Here is a 13,916-nt window from a genome sequence, read left to right as displayed (position 1 = left end):
GTCCTTGTACATGAATCGCAAAAACCCAGCCTGCAGGTGCAGCAGGTGGTCAGGAAGGTGAATGGGATGCTGGCCTTCATAGCAAGGGGGATTGAATATAAAAGTAGGGAGGTCTTGCTGCAGCTGTATAGGGCATTGGTGAGGCCGCAGCTGGAATACTGTGTGCAGTTTTGGTCGCCGTACTTACGCAAGGATATTTTGGCCTTGGAGGGAGTGCAGAGGAGGTTTACTAGGCTGATACCGGAGTTGAGGGGGTTGAGCTATGAGGAGAGGCTGAATAAACTAGGCTTGTACTCGTTAGAGTTTAGAAGAATGAGGGGAGATCTCATTGAGACGTATAAGATGATGAATGGGATGGATAGGGTAGAGGTGGAGAGACTCTTCCCGCTCAGAAAGGACAGTAGGACTAGGGGACACAGCCTCAAGATAAAGGGGGGGTGGTTTAGAACGGAGTTGAGGAGGAACTTCTTCACTCAAAGGGTGGTGAATCTCTGGAATTCTCTGCCCGTTGAAGTGGTGGAGGCTGCCTCGCTAAATATTTTTAAGACGCGGGTTGATGGGTTTTTGATAAGCGAGGGGATTAAGGGTTATGGGGAGAGGGCGGGAATGTGGAACTGAGCCACGACAGATCAGCCATGATCTTATTGAATGGCGGGGCAGGCTCGAAGGGCTAGTTGGCCTACTCCTGCTCCTATTTCTTATGTTCTTATGTTCTTATTTGGCTGTGTCTCAACTCACCTTGCCTTCGGTCCTCCAAACCCTTGACTCCTCTATCTATCAAAAATCTGCCTGATTCTACCTTAAATAAATTCAATGAGCCTGGTTCTACTGCTCTCTGGGAAAGAGGATTACAAATATTAACAGCCCTTTGAGAGAACAAATTTCTCCTTCCTGTCTTAAACAGTAAATATTCAATATTTATTCACAGCATAAACTGTCTATTTTCTGGAACATATAAGCACCTGCAATATGTAACCTGTGTCTTTATACAGACTGTCCTCTTTGGTTTGCTAACTAATTTTGCTTCTGGGACTTCATTATCCTTTGCAGTGCAGTGTGCTGCCTGATACCTTGTTACCTTGTCACAATGATAATCTGAGTGATCTCGCAGGTCTCCTTACTATTTTGCTACTTTTACAAGCGTTTTACGATTTTTACAAGCCCATCAGCACCTTGTCTCTGCTGTGACAGTTCTCTTCCTGATTGCACTGATCTCTGGCTTCAATCCTTTATTCTTGCTAACCTGATCAAATCACTAATGTGAAATGACACATTCTGAAACTAATACTACCCACTTGCCCTTAAAAATTTGCTCATTCTATTTGGCCTGCATCTTACTCGTGATATCCATAACATTAATTGATGAACAGACAGTTTTTGCGTGGCTGAAAACAAAGATTAAGGGGGTGATTCTCTCATCCCGCTGTGCTAATTTTTTAGCGTAGTAAGTCAAGAGAATTTCATGGCACACGATGCGTAGGATTCGCACGTGTTCCCGGCGCCAGGTTTTCGGTGGCATCTGCTTCGTGCCGGAAATTGGTGGGGAGACATGTTAAGTATTTAAATCTGCATTTCAATCTAAAGCAAATGCTGTTATCATCTCCCCCCACCACTGTATTTCATTCCAGTGGAGTCTGGAGTAGCTCCACACTTGCGGGGAACAAGTGGCCTGACTCTGCTGGAGTGAAGGGAGGAATCGAGGCCCTCCAAGAGGATCAGGTGGTGCAGGGGGATGAAGCCCCCTGGGCATTGGCACTTCGCAGTGCCAACCTGGACCCCCAGCACTGCCCAAGAGGCAAAGTGTCAATGCCCGGGGGGCACCTTGGCACTATCCAGCAGGCATAGAATAGTGGCAATGGGGCAGGCATATTGGGTGTAGCCAAGGGGCAGAATCTGATGGGTGATTAATGGGGAGTCCCACTGCCACTCTGCATAGGGATTGGTTGGAGAAGGAGGGAGACCAGTGCTGGAGGTGGGCTGGGGTTAGTGGAGGTGGTCATCCTGCTGAGGGTTCAGCACTGCGGGGGAGGATAGCGTTGCTGTCGGAGGTGGGTCCAGTGGGAGGGGGGAAGAGGGGCTGGAGATCAGAGCAGGCCCAGGAGGGAGGGTTTTGGAGCTGGCCGGGAATGGTCGGGGGGCGTCGGGGAATGCCAGCATTGCAAGGATCGTGGGGCTGGCCAGAGATTGAGCAGGTGCTGTTCTCGGCACTGGCAGATCAGCGCATTTACAGGAGCCCACTCAACACGCTGATTTCAGCTTCTCCAGCAGGGATGGACCCTGCTCCCCGAAATGTAATGATATTCACGCTGGTGGCCTCTCCAGTGCACGGAATGCGGCAGATTCTTCTCTGAACTCCCACTGAAAAAACAGCATGAATTACTCCAACTTTCACGCAAATTCAACACTACAATATTTTTGGGAGAATTCCGCCCTAAGTATCTTCCACTCAGGATAATGAAGTTGGGTGGGGGAGAAGAATCGTTCCAGGAATTGACTCTGGGTTTAAATAAATGACCTAGATTCTGAAACCCAGAGAAAAGCAGTCTAATTTGCAACTAAACTGAGGATTGTGACAATGAGCTGGGTTAAATGCTCCTCTCACTCAGTGTGGCTGACAGGAGCAAGCCTGCCTTTGGTTGGCCTGCTTGCCCTGCTTCCATTTTTTGGCTAGCTGTTGTGAGGCAACTGTTCTGAGGCAAGATCTCTGCCCCTTTTCAGAAAAACGTCCTGTCTCATATAGCTGGCAGTCAATCGGGAGCAGTGGTCACTGCCAGAACACCGATGAGCCTGAACCTACAGATAAGTCTGAGAACTTGCCAGTCGAAAGGCTGGCCCTGGTGAGCAGGAGGAGGGGGATTGGGGATTGGGGATATGTGTTTTTCAGAGCAGGGGGCAATGGTAGACATGGGAAGCGAAAACAGTGGAGATGGGGTAGTGGAGAGGCAGAAGCCCCCAACTGTCACCGGGGGTCCAGAAAGGGGGTACAACTCCCCTCTCCCCTCTGAATGGCCACAGCCTGCAGGGTCAAACCTGGTAGGCTATACATTCAGTGCAGGCCGCCCATAAAATTAGAGTGCTGGTTGGATGAACTCCTTAACTGAGTATTAATTAACCAATTAAGGACCTTAATTGGCCCATGGGCAACTGACCCTCCTATTTGGTGTATACACCCTGCCTGGTTTTCCATCTGAGGTGGCCTGTCAAATCCATCCCAACAGATTCCAAAAATGTCAAATGTAATTCAATACAAGTATAGTGGTAATGTTATCAAAGACCAAGACTAATGCTCCAAAGAGATGAGTTCAAATCCTACCACAGGGGCTGGGGAAATTAAATTAGTTCAATTGATTGATACATCTGCAATAAAACATTCATATCAGTAATAATAGCCAAGAAACTACCAGGTTTTTGTGAAACCCTAGCTGGTTCCCTGATATCCCTCAGGGAAGGAAATCAGTGTCCTGACAGGTCAGGCCAATGTGTGACTCCAGACCCACAGCAATAAGACTGAGTTTGAACTTCCCTCTGAAATGGCCTTGCAACCCCCTCAGTTGTGTCATATCACGACAGGAAAGTAAAATAAGAACAAAACAGGGTGGATGGATCAGCATCAATCAAGGCACTGAAAATGACAAATGCACACCTGCAAAGTCCTTCTTACTGACACCCAAGGTCTAGAACTAAAATTAGAAGAGTTGACCCAGAGCTTCATCAAGCAACAGACTGACATAGTCACACTCACAGAATTAAACCTTGGAATCAACTTCCCAAACTCCCCCATCATCATCCCACAGGTGGCAATACATCGGCATATAGTCAGGGTGAAGTGGCCCTGTGAGTTCACATGAAGTTGCATCAGGTCAAACATGGGAAAGGAAACCTCCTCTTGCTCCCTCACAGTGAGTAAATCTGCACTCATCCAATCTGAAAAATACTTAGAATAAGCACCAAGGGTAGCAAGGGCACAGAATCTACTGTGTGGGGGCCTTCAATGTCCATCACTAAGAATGGCTCATTAGCACATCTATTGACTGGAATGGCCCAGTCATAAAGGGTACATCTGACAGTGGGGCCTGTGGTGGGTAGTGAGAGAATCAACAAGAGGGAAAAACTTTCTTGACTCCATCCTCACTAATTTATCTATTGTAGATGCATCTGTCCATGATAGCATTGGTAGAAATGACCAACCTGCCTTCAGACTGAAGAAACCATCCATTTGTTAGTGTGGCACGACTACTATTCAAAGTGAAATAGATTCAGAGCGGCTGAAAACTTGGCAGAGCCATGAGGCACCATGGGTTATCAGCAGCAGCAAAGTTGTATTCAATCATAATCCTTAACTCTGCTAATATCATCAAGCCAGGAGACTAGCCTTGGTTTAATGAAGAGCATAGGAGAGAATGCCAGGAGCAGCACCAGCCATACCTAAAAATGAGATCCAACCTCACAAAGGTACAACACAGTACAAACATGAATGCCATACAGTGAAAAAAGCATGCTACAGCAGAGTTAAGCGATCCCACAACCATCAGATCAAATCAGGGTTCTGCAGTATTTAAAATGCAGTTGTGAAGGGCAATCAACAATTAAACAAGTTACCAAAGTAGAAGGCTCCATCACATCTCCTTCTTCATTGATAGGGAACCCAGCACATCAGTACAAATACAAGGCTGAGTATTTTCAATCATCTTGCTGAATGGGTGAACCATCTTGCCCTACTCTGAAGTCCCAGCATCACTGATGCCATCTTCAGCTAATTTGATGCACTCTACATGGTACAATGAAATAGTTGAAGGCAATGCATTCAGTAAAGGCTACGGGACCTAACAACATCTCAGCGGTAGTGCTGATGACTTGTGCACCAAAACTAGCCACACCCCATGCCAAATAGTTCTAGCGTAGCTATGGAAATTGTCCAGGTTAGTTCTATCCACATAGAGCAAGGCAAATCCAATCCTGCCAACTGCCACCCCGTAAGCCTCTTTACAATTGTTAGCAAAGTGGAATACAGTATTTTCAACAGTGCTATTAAGCAACATTTGCACAGCAATAACCTGCTCCCTGATGCTCAGTTTGGGTTCCACTCATCTCATAACTAGTCTTGGTCCAAATGTGGACAAAAATATTGAATTCCAGAGATGAGGTCAGTGGAAAAGGTCACTGAGGAGATCAGTTCAAGAAGTTTAGCTTGTGGGATATGAACGAACACTATAAAGAAATTCAATGATCACAGCAGGGTTTCAAAGGTGAGAATCCTATCTCTGACTTTAACTTGGCTCTCCTCACACCTGCAGGCATTGTATGAATATTTTTTCCCACCTGCTTCCTTCAACAGTCACCACCGCCTTCTTCTCCTACTCACACTTTTGCATATCTTACGCTCACCACAAATGCTATCCTTCACTTCTCCACACTTCAAATTGTGCATCCCACATTTAGACTATCCTGTTAAGCACATACTCAAAACAGTCCAAAAGACCATTACAAACACATTTCCTTCTTTCATCCAGGAAGCAGAGGCAAAAAAAAATTATTGCTTTAAAAGACAATTAGATACTGTGATGGAAGCTGGGAGGATGGTCGGTCTCTACAGAAGGATAAGGAATTGGGCCAAATAGCACCACTCGTCTGTGTAAAATTGTGTGATAATCTCTGTCGGCATCAGAAGCTGAGAATCATTATATCCTTAGTATGTGAATAGAATCAATGCAGAACTGCCCTACTTCCTATTTAGGAAAATAATTTGATAAAGAAAATGGGTATTCTGCAAAGTGCAAAAATAATAAACTATCAGCAATAATAAAATAAGACAGACAATCAAGCTAAAACTGCACCTTATTCCGTGGGTTAATGACTCTTATGTTACGTATTATTTAAAGATATCAGAAAGAACAGTCGCAATGGAATTTTCAAGCATTGCTCTCATGATGATAGAAACTCATGTAATTATTAATTCTTTGTTGAATCTCCTTTCTGAATAATAAATTAGAGATGCCGCTAGAAATACTCAGTTATCCAGCAGCTGCAGTGAGAATTGAAGCTAAAAAACCCTTGAGGCAAAAGTACGCACTGTGTTATACTGTGCCAGAAAATTCCTGTAAAACACTATCAGTGAAAGGGGGTTTAAAGAATAACAATAAAAAGCTGATGGTATAGCTTTGACTTTTTAAAGTTAAAATGTGCAATGTACCACAGATTGTAGCACATAAGTCAACCCAGAATTCTTGTTTTTGCATATACCCAGGGTTTGAGTTGACTCTCTTTTTCGCAGCCATGACATGCTGTACTCACATCAGTGGTCGGCCCCAATTCAACCCACAAATAGATGTTTTACTTACTGGTACCTCATACCCACTTGCAAGGGATCAAGGAGGTGATGATGGATATTTTGCTAAGATGTGCGGGAGTCTAAGACACTCTCACACAGAGCAGTCCCTGTGTGGCTAATGACAAAGATGGCAACGACCCATGCCAGCGGTTCACTTTTATACTTGGCCTATAAGTTGTCCCCTGTTTTTGGAAGGATTTATTGAAGGTTCAAATTCAATTTATATGTTGACATCTACAGTATTTTGTCTACTTGCAGATGTTTAAGAATGGAACTTTTAATAAAATTTAATTGAATAATTGAAAACTTTGCTGAAAATAGAAATCATTACATTGACTTCATAAGTTATTTTGAAATTCCCTTTTATCAATACTACAATTAAACACATCCAATGTTTCATTCAGGGTAGTTAATTAGATCCAAATTAAATGCATCATGAAACTAGAGCTATTTACTCAAATTAAATATTATCTTTCAATTATTTAAGTTGGAACAGCTTGTCTTTATTTGAATATAAGGGGTTAGAACTCTATAAGTTCATGCTTCCACAGGGGTTTTGTAAAATTACCCTTCATTTATTTAAAGGGAACCATTCCAATGTCATAGAGCCGATGAACATTCCTGACATCTTTTGTTAAGCGTTAGGCTTCATCTTTGATTCTCTAATATCTTGAGATGTCCAGCGATAGTGACTAGGAAAAGAAGTAAAAGTGGAGCTATCTTGATAGAGCTATATTGAGATGTAGCCTAAAATATAGTTTGCCACTTCAATAGAACAAAAATACTACATTAAATAATGCCAAACCAGTTGGCTCAATGGAACAAATTGCAGTTGCAAATGAGGTTATATTTATCATGTCATTTGTTCCATCATTATTAAATAATTAGTCAGCCATTCATTGTGATCAAGCAAACAGCATTAATAAAACATGTAGCAATAAAAGCAGAAAAAAAGCAGTACCATGCAAACATACAACACAAATAAAGAAAAAACACGAATGAGAAGAACAAAAGTTTCTTTTAACCTGTTTTTTCAGAGCTGTTGGGAGTGATTGCAGTGGTTGTGGTGGAGGTGGTGATGGCCTTTGTGCTGTCCTTGGAAGGAGCAGTTTTCTGCTTATTTTTCGTGGCCTCCAGTGCTTTGAGCTTCTTGGCATGTTTACTGCCTTTGTAGTGCGCCTCGGCTTGGCTCTACAAAGGAGAACAAATGAACCGTGCAATCAGGCTCATTTCTCATACTTTCACTAAATTTACGGGCGACAATAAAGAAAGAACTTTCAATAATAGGCACCAGAAAATGCCCTATGTCAGAAAACTACTTCTGATATTTTTAACAATTAAAATGGTAAAGGTGCCTCTATTGAAAGATATGTATTAACTCATCTAGTTAATAACGTCATTCTACTCAAACAAAAGAAACTTACAGGAAGCATGCCATTAACACAATGAAACAGAGTGACTGTGTAGACCACAGTGCTACCGGTAAAAATATACTTTGTATGAGAAACATTTGGCTGGTACATACAAAGATGTATCTAGAACACGTGGTTGTATCATTCCAATTAACCAACTTGGATACAGCTCACTGTGTTGGCAGTAGTGAAGCAAGCCATGAAAACAGTAGACACAGATTGCACAAACAAGGGAACACAAAACAAAGTCTTTCTGGTTGTGAAGTGATATCTTCTCTGAGAAAAGATGTCTGCAGCATTATGATCACAAATGATTAGTATAACATTATTTCTAGGTGGTAAAAATACAGTTAACTATACATACGCAGCCGCATTGTCAGTTGCAATAACAAATATAAGCATTGATCTAGTTGATCAGTGTATTGCTTTCATTTATATATAACAAACATAGCTATTGGACAATTACGTATAAAATAACAAGAAAATGCTGATCTGTTGTCCATGTTAACACTGCAATAGGCATTCACTGACCCAGATTATACATAATTGTAGAACACACAATATATTGATAAATAAAACAGAAGAAACTTTATTGCACCCAAGGGAAAGGCTTACTTAGTCATTTATCTACCAGTAAGTCTTTCTGCTGATATTTGCAACAAACTCTCAGCCTGCAATATCAGTGTAAACCTACTACTGTCAATGGCTTACTTCAATCAATCCCCATCTACAAAAATGAGACCTGTTGAAACACAAATCATTGAAAGAAATAACTTTAAAATGGTAGAAAGTTGGCTATAAATCATTTAGTTTACAATGAAAAAGGGATCTTTGCATGTTACTAAGTAACATTTCTTCCCCTTTTCTGACAAAAGGTGAAACTCTAGTTATTCATTAAGTCCCCCCTGCACCATCCAGCCCAGTAACCCAAACATTCTTGATAAATTTTCTGCTTCTCCATAGATCTTCTATGTTACACACCATTCTTGAACTGAACTAGGCATACATCCCACTGCCAATTTTTGTCATGACAATCTTGAACTGAAGTGCACAAAAACAGTATGGGTTGACTCTCACTCCCTTGCCCTATTAAGTGCATGGCTTCCACATGACTCTGCCTACAACTCAGCCATGACTCGTAACTACATTGAGCATCACCAGAAAAGTTCAGAAAAAGGTGTACATCTGCTCTTTTTAATTTTATCCAAGGTCCCAACCCTGTTACCTCCAAATTATAGTAGTTTGCTATTTCTTAAATGATCCCAGGACTGTATGGTTGTTATTGGTACCAAGCCAGGAGAAAACATGTTGCACAAAAATTAAAGTTTCTATTATATTTTAAGATACAACTCTAACTAGCAGTTTAAATGAGTTTTGGGGAAAATAGCGAGGGAGCAATGTAGCAGTTCCTGCTTTTTTTCAGAAAACAATTATTTGTTGGAAGTAATGTTATTAAACTTGGTGAGCTTATTAAGCTACGGTGTGTTTTTACTATCTCATTACATTATTCACAACTTCAGATCTTTTGCCAAAATATCATTTGGTGAAAGCAGGTTTCGAAATAAAATTACAGTATGAAAACATCACCACTGGCTTTTATTAATTACAACCAGCAAGTGCCTAAAATGCACAACATGGTAAGTTGTCATTGCCAACATCAAATAATCATAGATTGCATTTATATAGCATCTTTTAACATCAGAATGTGTTCCAAGTGCCATAAAAGAAACAAAACTGCATTTGTGGGGATCAGCCATCACAATAGTAACAAACACAAAATGTATATTTTGCTCACACAACTACAATCGAATAATACTAAATGTGCTGGCTCACTCTCCAATTTATCCTCAGTCATTCAAAGCTTTACAACAACTATTGCAGGCAACCTATTTTCAATGTAAAGCCACAATATAAATAAAAGGATTTTTTTTTCAATATGAAGGATCTCCAAAGTAAACTCTAACATATAAAATGCCATAAATGTTGCTCCTCTGTAACTTCTGCTGATTCTCCACCAAATTGCACTGGACAACCATGAGGATTTTAGGGAATTGTACCCACTGGAAGTAGTTAGCAGACAGATGGCCTCAAAATCATACACTACAGTGTTACCCACTTAGAACAAACTATTGAATATGATACATATGACTGATTTTTGCTTTACATTTCTACCCAAGTTCTGCAAATGATGATTAACATTTTACTGATAGTTTTGTACACTACAAATACTCTCGAGGAAAGAATGCCGCAGGCAGAAATTATCTTATGAGGAAAGTGAACAGGTTGGATCTATCTTCATTGGAATTTAGAGGAATGATCTTACTGAGACATTTAAAATTCCAGGAGGCTTGACAAAGTAGAAGCTGAAAGGGCACTTCCTCTCAAAGGGGAAACTAGAACAAAAGGACACATTTTCAAAATAAGTGACGCCCTATTCAAAATGTAGATGAGCGCAATTTTTTTTCCTGAGAGCCGTTTGGGACTCTATTTCACAGGGATCAGTGGAAGCTGGGTCATTGCATTTATTCATGACTGAGTTAGATTTTTAATCAACAATGGAATCAACAGTTGTGGGGGCAGACAGGAAAGTGCATTTAAGGCCATAACCAAATCAGCCATAATCTTATTGAATGATAGATCAGGTCAAATTGCCTACTTTTGCACCTATTTCTTGTGATCTTACGAGAAATACAAGAGGATAATGCGAAAGTTAGAGGATGACCTCACCTTTGCCCTGTTGCTGAAGAGCTTCTCTCAGAGTCACAACATAGATTCCGCTCACTAAAGGGCAAAGCAGACATGATATTCACTGTATGGCAACTACAAAAGAAATGCAAGAACAGCACCAATACTTGTGCATGGCCTTCTTTGACCTCACAAAGCCCTCTGACTCTGACAACCTCTTCCATTTCAGCTGCCTCTAAAAGTTTACCTCCTATTTCATGATGACATGCAAGTCCTGATCCTCACCAATGGATCTACCACAGATCCATTTCACTTTTGGACTGGAGTCAAGCAAGGCTGTGTTATCACACCAACCCTATTCTTGATCTTCCTTGTGTTCACAAGCACACAAGAAACAATACTTTTCACTGTATATAACACATGTGACAATAATAAGTCAAATCAAATCAAAACTGAATGTTTGATCGCATCCTCAGTAAGCTCCCCACTGGAGAGGAGCTAAACCACAGAACAAACGGGAATCTGTTCAGCCTTTGCCGCCAGATCAAAGGTTATCCCATCTTCTGTCATTGAACTACAGAATGCAGACCATGCTAGCATCATCACACAGTCAGAAGCTGAGCTCCAAGCCATTGCCAACACCATCACTGAGGCTTATAAGAGCATGGGCCTTACACTAAATATCCATAAGGCAAAGGTACTTTACCAATCTGCTTTGCCAAACAGCACTCCCCACCAGTTATCAAACAAAGTCTTTGACAACGTGGACCACTTTCGATACCTTGCAAGCCTATTGTCAACAAGAGCAGACATCGATGACGAGCTTCAACATCGCCTTCAGTGTATTAGCTCAACTTTCAGTTGCCTGAGGAAGACAGTGTTTGAAGGCTATGACCTCAGACCTGGCACCAAGTTCATGGTCTATAGAGCAGTGTGATAACCACCCTCCTATATAGTTCAGAGAAGTGGACTACGTACAGCAGACACTTCAAAACCCTGCGGAAGTACCACTAGTACTACCTCCACAGGGTCCTGCAAATCCATTGGCAGGACAGTCACTCCAACATCAACATTCTTACTCAGGTCAACATCCCCAGCATCAAAGCATTGATCATTCTCGATAAGCTTTGCTGGGTGGTCACAACATCTCCATGTCTGACATGAGATTCCTGAAACAAGTGCTCTACTCAGAGCTTCGACATGGCAAGTAAACCCCAGGAGGCCAGAGGATATACTTCAAGGACACCCTCAAAGTCTCCTTGAAAACGTGCAACATTGCCACAGACACCCAAGAATCGCTGGTCAAAGCCTGCCCAAAGTAGCGGAAAAACCCTGAGAAGGAACTGAACACCTCAAATTGCATCGCTGAGAGCAAGTTAAAAACAAGCATCAGCAGGAAAAGGAGCAACCCTGGCAACCCACCCACCCACTCCGACAATCACCGTCTGCCCCACTGTCTGTGACAGAGACTGTATGTTGCACATTAGACTTCTCAGTCACAAGAACTCATTTTTAGTGTGGATAAAAGTCATCCTAGACTTCGGGAGACTGCTTAAGAAGAAGAAGACATTCAGAATGTTAAAGAAGGCTGATGAAAAACCTCAACAATCAGAGTTATTCTCTTCCAGAATATTCTGAAATTATTCTGAATTATTAAGGTACAGGAGGCCATTCAGCTTTTCATATCTACATTGTGCTGTATGGTACTTGAATAAAAAATATAATTTAACATATTTAATTAGTTTTCCCATCCAGATTGCTTGCACTGAGCCATATCAGACATAACACAGAGAAACAATTAATGAAAGCTAAAATGCATCAATAACTGAATCATATTTTTGTAAAATAGACTTTAATCAGGAAATTGTAGAACTAACCAGCAGGATGACAATGCTAGACTAATGCCACGGTATCAGGAGCAGTTGTCTTTAATTGCCATATATAGGCAATGCCTTTAAACAGCCTCCATGTTGTAAGGCAAGGCCAGTCCTTTCACATATTGTGCTGCTACTAGTGTCTGGTGTGCCTTGGGATTGGCTATTCAATGTTAGCAGCTCCTATAGATGTGGTCTAATAGGCCTATAAGGGACCTTTCCCTGAAAGTGTCATGTGACCCACTGGTCCAATGGGGAGCCGAGTTGGGGCCTCATGTAGACTTGCCTGGGTTTGTTCCAGACAGTTGAGGTGGGATTTTCCAACCACACTCACCCCAATGCTGGAAAATCCCACCCACGGTCAACGAATCTTTGCACGGTCCATGTCCTGCCCGCTACAATTCCTATGGTGGGTGGGATGGGAAAATTCCACCCTTGGAATTTTGGACCTGTGGATTTGAGACTTTTTTCCTTGCTTTGTAACGTGTATAGTTATACTGTTGATAAATCTTTGTTGGATCACCGGTTTGAGTTTGAGTCTTACCTCACTACACTCCCTAATGTTTCCTTTTCGCTTCCAGCTCTTTCAGATGGTTGGAATAGGTTGGCGTGGTTGAGAAAGGAGCCACCAACATCTGCATTCTACGAGGGATCCTGGGAAAAATGTAACCTTCAATGGCTCTTTTCCTTTCCAATCACCTCACACTTCTTCATTTCCTTGCTTGCTACATGTCCACGACCTCTTTGCCATCCAGCCATCTTCTCAGTTTCATTAACTTGACTCACATGCATTATTATTCTCATATCTTCCACTTTTAGAGCAGAACAGGAGCTGATAACTCTGTGATGAATGGTTCATTACTTGATCTCTGAAAGAATCTTCACCACCTGCAAGGCTTGTCAGAACTATAATGGAATACTCATTACTCTCCTAGCCGAACATTGCTGCAACAACACAAAAGAAGCTCAATATTTCCAGGAAAGGATAGTTTGCTGCCACTGGACTCAATTTTTAATATGAGCAGATGGGTTCTTTTAAAATTTGTTCTTTGAGTATGGATGGTGCTGGTATAGTCACATTTTTTTGCCCATGCCCAAGTGATATCAGAGGGCTACACAGAAACTTAAAATTAGTAACAGGAGTTGACAGTTCGGCCCTTCAAGCCTGCTCCACAATTCCTTACGATTGTGGCTAATCATTAAAGTCAATACCTTGATTCTCTCTCCCCATTCTCCCCATTCCCCCCATCTCACCCCTCCACCGATCCCATTAGTCTGAAGGCCTATATTTAATTCCTTCTTGAAATCACTTGCAATTTTGAAATAATTTTGAATAACTGAGGCATAAACTGCTAAAAGCCAAAGAAAAGTATTTCAGCAATTCACCTGAAAACTCAAGGAAATTGGGTACACCACACATATTCAGAGTGCCCAGTCTACATCCAGCTGACAATATCACAGCTTTGGGTAAAACTATCAAATCCAAACCCACATTTTTGGGAAATGAGCAGTCTTTCAAATAAGTTTTTAACCCAGACTTAGAAAGACATTAAAAAAAATTAAATCATTAATTCAAAATTAGTAATTTGAAAATTCTAGATTAAAACCTAAATTTGG

The 13,916-nt window shown here is 41.5% G+C and overlaps 1 protein-coding gene across 3 annotated transcripts in view; it reads right to left on the bottom strand.

Annotated features, from left to right (window-relative positions):
• Window positions 1–13,916, bottom strand: part of LOC145350053 (zinc finger protein 385B-like) — a 121,178-nt gene that overhangs the window by 28,494 nt on the left and 78,768 nt on the right. For all 3 annotated transcript variants that reach the window (XM_080198897.1, XM_080198898.1, XM_080198899.1), the window contains one exon: window positions 7,354–7,519. In XM_080198897.1, coding sequence (XP_080055023.1) covers window positions 7,354–7,519 — 166 coding nt within the window. The remainder of the gene's footprint in view (window positions 1–7,353; window positions 7,520–13,916) is intronic.

Source organism: Carcharhinus amblyrhynchos, chromosome 11 (genome assembly GCF_965287045.1).
Source record: "Carcharhinus amblyrhynchos chromosome 11, sCarAmb.v2.hapA, whole genome shotgun sequence".
NCBI lineage: Eukaryota > Metazoa > Chordata > Chondrichthyes > Carcharhiniformes > Carcharhinidae > Carcharhinus > Carcharhinus amblyrhynchos.
The sequence above is the reverse complement of the archived record's forward strand: the minus strand, read 5'-3'. Positions and strand labels throughout refer to the sequence as shown.